Raw genomic sequence first — 8,482 nt, 5'->3', positions numbered from 1 at the left:
TTCAGAGATGTGGTTTTAATCGCTTGAATTCGTCCGCGGCCAGCTGTTTTTTACTCGGCCCGGCAGAGAAGCCAGGGACGTGGCAGTCTTGCAAAGCTCATAGAAATTAGTCTCGGTCAGCTAGAGCAGCCTATGTTTCCTGCTAACCATCTGCTTAGCGCTCACAAAAGGAGGATTTCGGGCGGCCAAGTAAAGGAATATGGGCTCATAAAAAAGCTTTGAAGGTCTCGTTACTTATTGGAGGTGTAGCTGTGGCCTTTACGCCTGTCTGTGCGTCCTGAGCCCATAAAAGCAGACGATACGCGTTGACTCTCTGCAAAGGATCATTTCACGGAGGCGTTCCCTTTTAATTATGGGATTGTGGCCGGTTTATCTTAGACTGATGTCGAACCACTTATCATTATTCTGATCCACGGCGAAACAAACCCGCAGAGCCACGGGTTCCTTTAGCCAGAAGTGTCACTCGGTGAATACAGATAATAAGGAGGTTATGCGTCAATTTCACTGTTATTTTTACACTTATTTAGTTTCAGGAAAATAAAAGTGTTTAGTTTTTAAAATTTTTTTTCCCTCTAATGTCGGACAAAAAGAAAAAGCTCCAAAAAATAACTGCGGGCTAAAACGCACGTCACTGAAGTCCTTTTTCGTTCACAATATTTGTTAAAAGGACAACAAGGGCGCAATTTATAATTCAATTATACTTCAATCACATATAAATATAAATGATTTGAAATATGCTCGTTTGCTCCTGTTTTTTCAAACGGGGATGAAATTGCGTTTTTATGTTTGTTTTTTTTTTATTTATTTTTTTTATTTTTCCATGATTGTTTTTAACCAAATTAGGTTTCTAACAGACAACAGTCCCCGCCCCACCCTTCTCTAAAAACACTGCAGTATATTTTCGCCTGATTGCTCTGCTTTAACTGGTTTTTCGGGGGCCAAAGCTGACAGAACATGACGATCAGGCTCCAAGTCGCTTTAATAAGAGTTTTATATGGGGTTCCGGCGTTCGCTCATATGAATGCGTTTTAAATCAAATCACAGATGCACTTTTATTCAGCCGGTTAAAATAGCAGAACAAAACCGTCTTTAGAAACGACACCCCCTCCTTTTTTTTTATTCCACTGGGCTTCTTTAAGCTGGGAGAGGGAAGGGAGAGAAAGGCCGAGGGGCGCCTCCTCAGCAGCTGAGGGTGACAGTTAGTTCATGGTTAACAGGATCAGGAGCGCAAAACTCGGGCCGCACACTTCTCCTGCGCGCACCCGAGCGCGACTCTGCACGCTGAATGACGCCCGCAGAAAGTGATATTTAACACATCTGTTAAAGCGTTTTGATAGCAGAAATCCGTTTAAGACATTATTCCATGACGAAGGGGCCAGATTGAGTGTTGAAAATCCCATGAAACCCTTACACTGATTTACATTCGCAGCGTCTCTCAGTGTGAAATCAAACAATAAAGTTTTTTTTTTCACTCTCCCCCGCTTTTGTGGCGATAAAGACGCATCTGCATGTTTCTGTTTATTAACTTTATATGTATTTTTAATCTTAATGATTCTTAATGATGATTAAAAAAAATGAGGTTACTCATTAAAAGTCCCATTTAATGAGAGAATGTGTAGAGATTGCTCTTTAATTAGGCCGCTCGCTTTTGCCAAACACAATAAAATGAAAGGAACGTGGTCGATATGCAAAATTGATGACCGGGCCTCCTTTGTGGGGAAGACATTGTGTGTTGCTTGCTTATGAAGTCTAATGCAATCATAAATTGCCACCTCTGGCCAATCAGCGGGCCCGGGGATGCGCCATGAAAGCGACCCTGGAGGAGAACTTTGTTTAGGCCCATTGTTGAGGCTGTCAGGCCCGGGGTGGGGAGGGTGGGGGTGGGGGTGGGGTTGCTATTATAAAGCTCCTCTCCGCTTGGAAAGGGATCCAGAGTTTGCAGACTTTCACACGACTCCTTCTTTGCCAGCTGATACTCGGGAGTATTTCAGACTCTGACAGCTTTTCTTCCTCCAAGTCGGGACCATGATGATCCCAAGCGTCCTCGCGCCTCCGGCTCTCTACCCGGGGTTGTACCGGCCCGCCGCCACCCTGCCACTGCCGCAGACCCTGCCCTCCGCCTTCCCGACCCACTCCAGCTTCCTTGTGGAGGATCTACTGAGGATAAGCCGGCCCGCTGCCTTCCTGAACCGGACCGCCGCGTCGGTGGGTGCGTCGCTGCCCACGGCCACCAGCACCGCGTCCTTTACCGGCAGGCCTGCGGAGCGCGCAGTGGCCACGACCGCGGTCGCGCGTGAACCGTGCTCGCCCAAGACCTCGGTGCCGAGCAGCAAGGATCCCACCTTCCTCAAGTTCGGCGTGAGCGCCATCCTCGCACCTTCACCAAAGACGAGTGAGTCAGGACGCCCTCCCTCCCTCCCTCCCTCCTTATATCCAAGTTATTCCTCGCCCGCCCCCAAACTCCAGAAATGAGTGTAACGTGCATGTGTGTGATTTTCCTCCGCAGCCTCGCCCCCCAGCCCGCTCCACAGTCTGCACGCCAAGACCTTCTCCGTCCCCTGCTTTGACGGCACCTGTCACCCCATATTCAGGACGCCGTACATTCCAGGTAGGCGCTGATCTCTTTCCGTTTTAATGTATAATCCCCGTCGCCCTCCGTCAGACTTTTCACCTCGAAAAGACGCCAGAAAGAAGCTCACAGAAGAAGAAACCCCTGTCTTTCAATCGGGCCCCGTTGGCTCTTGGACCCCGGGCCCCACCCACCTCCTAATTAACCAATTATCCCAAATCGTCACGCTCTAAATTTGAGACGCGTTGGCGAGCCCCCCCCCTCCCCAAACACGCACACACACACACACACACACACACACACACACACACACACACACACACACACACACACACACACACACACTCCCCTCCCGCTTCTCATTGGGGGCGTTTTGGTATTTCCTCAGCCCCTCGTTTTCCCACAGGCCCGGGGGGCCACCGGGCCGCCGCGTCGGGCAACAAAAGGCGGCGGCACCGTGACCAATTTGGTCAGCTCCCACTGGGCGAACCACCCACGCAACCCGGAGAGTGACTTTTACCAGGCGGGCCAAAGGCGTGAACCAGTCATGCACTAATTTCCCTATTAGGCTCCATTGAGAGATTTCAATATTCTCACAAGACCACATAGCGCGTCGTTGTTCCAGGTGCTGCGGCGGCCGCGGGGCCGGACAGAAACGGGGGAAGTCGGTCTGGAGGGCCGCGGGGAGTTTGAATTGAAAGTAACGGGTCGGGAGAAAGAGGGGTGAGGCTTTCCCAGTGCGCGGCGTGGTGCGGCACTGCGCTCTGCGCGCCAACGCTGTCACTTTTCCCTAAACATCCATTCTGTGGCCGAGCCAATCAACGAGGCCGAGATAAAGAATAATCTCTTAGAAAAGTCTATAAAGTCGCCAGGCCTTGCTTTCATTCAGACAAATCATAATGGAGATGGAGTCCTTTTATGGGCTCCGCTGAAAGAGCCAACAAAGCAACTCAGCGTCCTGAATAGCTTTTCGTGTTCATTTAATGAAAATGATTTGAGGGCAAGGAGAGGAAAATAAAAAAAAAAGCGCCACCCCCTTTCCCTCCCTCCACGCACCCCACACACCCTCCCTCTCTCTCCGGACATCAGTATTCTGGTATGCAGTTGTGTTTAGTTTGAAAGTGTAAATCTCCCTTTGTGGCGATAATATATGGCCTTCGCCGCCTGTCCAGAGTCTTTTCTGCGTTAGTTCATTACTACACAATTACTGTTCACGGTTTATTAACTCCTCTATCCGCCCTCGCAGGGTTCCTTAAAGGAAACGCCACCTCTTTAACATACCAATACCACCGGGGACCCGCCAATGTGCTAATTAGTCACCTCGTGCCATTTCACTCAAATCGGGGACGTATTGCCAAAGCAAGGAGGCATTTCACTGAAATCTGACAGAAATAAAAACAATCCAGTGGATCATTTCTCTTCGGGGGGTTGAATGGATTCTGATGTGTGCATTCCTGCCCCCGTCCGGAGGAGGCAACTTAACTCAAAAGGTCGCAATCCCTCCTGTCTTTCCAGCATCTTCATCCGCCGTTCCCATCCCCGGGACGTTCTCGTGGCCGTTGGCCGCCAGGGGTAAGCCGCGGAGAGGGATGCTGCGCAGGGCGGTGTTTTCCGACGTGCAGCGCAAGGCCTTGGAGAAAATGTTCCAGAAGCAGAAGTACATCAGCAAACCCGACCGGAAGAAGCTGGCCTCCAAACTGGGTCTGAAAGATTCACAGGTAAGAAAAGAAAATTGTCACCGGAGTTGGTTCAAGGGTTACGCCATTTGTGCGTTGTGCGTAATGACGCACAGGAGGGTTCCCACACACCTGGTCCAGGGGGTTAATTGACTCTTTCTGCCTCTCCTCCTTCTCACTCTCCAGGTGAAGATCTGGTTTCAGAACCGGCGGATGAAGTGGAGGAACTCCAAGGAGCGGGAGTTGCTGTCGTCCGGCGGCTGCCGGGAGCAGACGCTGCCCACGAAAGCCAACCCCCACCCGGATCTCAGCGACGTGGGCAAGAAGTCCTCGGCCGAAGATGAAGAGGAGGAAGAAGAGGAGACCTATGGCAGAGAGAGACTGACGGCGGGCTCGAACATGTCCTCCCCCTCCCTATCCAGTAAGCACTCGGACTTTTCAGAGTCAGACGAAGGGGAAATCACAGTTTCTTAGGTTTTGTCTGGAAGCAGCAGCACCCCGTACCCCCGAACTCAAAACCTCGTCAAATTCTGAACACGTCCAGTTCTGTTTGCTTCATGCGCACTGTACCGGATCTGCTCCTGAGACCCAAATTGCTGTTTTGCACAGCTTCGTTCAATTGTACAGTGTTTTGTACAATTTTGTATGGAAATTTTATGCCAAGAATATTGATTTACTCTTACCTTCATCTTGAATAGAGTTGTTTATTGAAAATGTAGCTATTCCATTAATAATTTATATGAATTTGTTTAATATGTATGTTGTATTATGTGGTGTATATATGCTTATTTCACAATTTTTGTACAAACACCAAATAAAATTGTAAACAGTTTTCAGTCGAGTGTACATGTTGTCTTTGAAAAGACATGAGCGGTTCAACTGAATTCCATCATAAATTATTTTATTGAATCACAATAACTTAAGACTAATACAGTGATATCAGATAATTCTCTGAGCCCTGGGCAGACCAATGTTGACAAACAGCATCAGTCTGCTCCGATGTAAAGAGACTGTACACAAAATACTCTTTTCAAGTACTGTAACAAATCAGTTAGAAAAGTGTCATTGAAATGCAGATAATTAAATATTTACAAAGTTTTGTTACATACAAAAATGTACATAGCAAAGAAGGCTAAACATTCATGGGGCTTGTTAGTAATTAATTGACAGACTAGTCAAATGCTTTCACGACATCTACATCTCTCAGAGCTGGCTAGATACAAGACACAACCTGTCTTTGTGCTTATGAGGACCTTAGCTGGGAAGCCCCGAGAAAAAACAGAAAAAGACAAAGTACAAGGCATGTAAATCCAAAAAAAAAACAAAAAAAAAAAAAACTTTTTTTTTTTTTCACAAATCTGGTTCTATGCTGTACGTCTTGTAGCAGTGCTGACCGCTGCTCAGGGACTGTTCAACTTTTGGCTTCTGCTTCAGTTCGGATCGACGGTTGCATAGGTTTGCTGACAAAACACTTGGAAAAAAAGGTGGAAGCTGTGCTGGGCTACGTGACTCAAACCACCCTTGCGGCTTTTCCCAGAAGGCAAAACGGGAGTTTCCTTTTTTTTTTAAAGTACAATATTTTCAAATTTTCAAGCCATGGAACTTCAAGTCAAACCATTCTAAATTATCATTCACCCACAAGTACCTCTGTATGACTATACACAAAGCAGCATACACACTCGGTATCGCTCTATGAGTTCAACATTTTGTCCATCATGAATCACAAAGTCAAAACAGATGAGTGATGAAAGACAGTTTTAGAATAGAGATGAGGTATCAAATCAACATATCTTCACAAATGGTTTTAATTTCAAGCAAAAAAAAATCTATATAGTTCCTTTCTTGCTAATTGTTCAAATATTTACACCAACTTGTCAGCACGCGGGCTGAGCATGCATACAACTTTTTTTAACGCTAAGTACTGCTTCTCACTCATGTCTCTTCATTCATTCAGTAACCATGTTTGATATAATGAAAATATTGAGTGCTTCTCCTCAGTGGTAGCAGGAGAGTCAACTCGGAGCCCTGTGGGTTTACAGCCATCTACCCAAATACAGATTCACGCAAAAGTACATTGACTTGTTAGAAAAGAGTAAGGCATTGCTTGCTAAAATTCAGTCCAGCACCAGAAGAGATTTGTGCTACAACGGCCTGCTTAGGCCAATGTGCGTAGGGACCTCAGAGAGTTATTGTCTGGGGGCCAAAAGCCGATGTTGAATGGAAACAGATATAAAATAACATTATGTTAAACACTGTAAAAGTCAAATGCATCTTATCAGCCAAAGTGAAGGCTCATTCTCCTGCCTATGGTTACACCACTTCAAGAAATTTTGTTTTATAGGAAACTCAGGATGTGGGAAATTAACTTTTTTAGCTTCACTATACTTTGATAAATGAGCAACGGGTTGTGCTTTTTGATATGAAAATATCTCTGGTATCAGTAGTGAAGAGTAATTTTAAAAAATTGAGCCCTGAGCTATTATTTCAAAGGAATTCTTAAGATTGGTGTAACTTGTCCTGGGAAATATGTCAAATATATGGGATTATCTTCCAGCTGGGACATCATGTAAATTTCAATATTGAATAAAGTCCAAAACATTGCAAAAATTTTTCTACATCTAGTTATATTGTGGCAGACCAAGAGTTTATCAACATTTTCTTAGTAATTGCTATAGTTTTTGATAATCTATTCAGCTATTGCACCTAAATGTTTACAAAAACATTGAGGGATGCCATAAGAAATTCAAAAATAGCATAGAAATCAGCATGCAATAAAATAGCAAGAAGTTGTCTAAAAGTCAATCAGCAGTTTTCTAGAAATCAGCAGACGTTACTGTAAAATTAGGGAGATTATCTTAAGATGTCTGATGTTTTGGCACAAAGTTAACTAAACAAATATGATTTAACTTTAAAATTAATTGGCAATTCTGTGAAAATTTGAAAGGAATTGCAGAGAAATGTAAAACGTAAACATTTCTCATTATGCTGGGGCTTCCTATCCTCACATTATCCAATTTGTCCGGCCAACTTATTTCTCAGCTGCAAGGCAGGATAGAACAAGTGTCACAGCACATGCAAATTATAAAAAACATTCATAATGTTATTCAAAGGTAAATCAAAGAGACACATTGAAACCTGCCTGTCACCTGACCTCAGATTCAACTGAAACCTTAAATATAACCTCTTTGAAATATAATTTTGACAATGAAAGGATTTTCTTTGCAGCTTTGATCCATTTATCCTTGTCATATTTTGTATCTGTTAAAAACCAAGTTTTTCAGGAGTTCTGTTTAATTATCCATCGAGTAATTTGGTTAAGACCCAATCCCTAGTTAGTGGTGTAAATTGTTGAGTTGCTGTGAGTGAAACCAGGCTGCTGGAGAAGTGAATATTCACTTGAGCTGTTGTGAAAGGTGGCCACACAGACAAAATTAGCCAAAGCAGATGAAGAGAGGAAAGTGGCTGGCAATTCATCTGACCATCCAACCAGGAGCAGCATCATTTGTCCTCCTGATCGTTGAAAACGAGAGCGTTCTGTCCCCTCTGCTGGGCATCCAGGTGCACTGCAGCCAGCAGGGGCGAGGCGCTCACAGAAGGATGGATCCTCTTGGCTGGTGTTCAGTTTGCTGATGGCTGGTGATGATGGTAATGATGCCTCTTCTACTGACAGGGTGTGTGCTTTTATTCTGTCTGACACAGATGTCAGGCTCCCTGCAAAGGAGCCATGGGCCACAGCGGTGAAAACAAAACGACGCAGTGTTGCAGAAACATTTACTGCTTATTTTCTGAAATGCTGAAAGACTTTTTAAAGTTCCTGTTATATATTTGGGTTACCTGCACCCAAATTAAGGTGGCTGGAATTTGTGGCATGAATGTTTACTCTCAAGTTGTCACAAAGAGATCTGTTCTTATGAAAAGCTCCTCCTGATGTCCAGGCAGGGTAGCATTTATGACTCCATCACAAGGTTGACTCCAGAGACGAGTCCAAGATGTCCTCTTGCTGGCTGTTACTGTTTGAATCACTGTCGTAGCTCTGCGGGCTGGATGATGTTGCAGCCTCCTTCAGCCGCATCAGCATGTTCATCTGTACCAAAAAGTTCCTTTTATCAAGTGGTAAAAATCCATGATATATACACAGCTATAGCTGCAAAGCTATTTTTCCACATAGTGTTTACATTTGTGGTTTTCAAAAGACAATTTTTAAATGCATTGGTCATGATCGCCTTCTGTTTGTTGC

At 44.9% G+C, this 8,482-nt stretch overlaps 2 protein-coding genes across 6 annotated transcripts in view; one reads left to right on the top strand and one right to left on the bottom strand.

The window, feature by feature from the left end:
* Positions 1-1,950: 1,950 nt before the first annotated feature.
* On the top strand, positions 1,951-5,006 carry dbx1a (developing brain homeobox 1a). The gene is made up of 4 exons (XM_086139844.1): positions 1,951-2,392; positions 2,507-2,608; positions 4,085-4,287; positions 4,432-5,006. The coding sequence occupies exons 1-4, from the start codon at positions 2,026-2,028 to the stop codon at positions 4,717-4,719; spliced, it is 960 nt and encodes a 319-aa protein (XP_085995970.1). The 5' UTR covers positions 1,951-2,025; the 3' UTR covers positions 4,720-5,006.
* Positions 5,007-5,127: 121 nt separating this feature from the next.
* nav2a (neuron navigator 2a) overlaps positions 5,128-8,482 on the bottom strand; it is a 98,499-nt gene continuing 95,144 nt past the window's right edge. For all 5 annotated transcript variants that reach the window (XM_086143986.1, XM_086143983.1, XM_086143984.1 and 2 more), the window contains one exon: positions 5,128-8,329. In XM_086143986.1, coding sequence (XP_086000112.1) covers positions 8,204-8,329 — 126 coding nt within the window. In that variant the 3' untranslated portion in view covers positions 5,128-8,203. The remainder of the gene's footprint in view (positions 8,330-8,482) is intronic.

This window comes from Fistularia commersonii, chromosome 3 (genome assembly GCF_037954325.1).
Source record: "Fistularia commersonii isolate RoL2024-O1a breed Wild chromosome 3, RoL_Fcom_v1.0, whole genome shotgun sequence".
Lineage (NCBI taxonomy): Eukaryota > Metazoa > Chordata > Actinopteri > Syngnathiformes > Fistulariidae > Fistularia > Fistularia commersonii.
This window is presented reverse-complemented; position numbering and strand designations above follow the sequence as displayed.

Bases quoted from the DNA above. Each gene is read 5' to 3' on its own strand.
- dbx1a (XM_086139844.1), top strand. From the start codon at position 2,026: ATGATGATCCCAAGCGTCCTCGCGCCTCCGGCTCTCTACCCGGGGTTG. The intron at 2,393-2,506 runs GTGAGTCAGGAC...TTTCCTCCGCAG, and splicing joins CGCACCTTCACCAAAGACGA to CCTCGCCCCCCAGCCCGCTC. The intron at 4,288-4,431 runs GTAAGAAAAGAA...CTCACTCTCCAG, and splicing joins TGGGTCTGAAAGATTCACAG to GTGAAGATCTGGTTTCAGAA.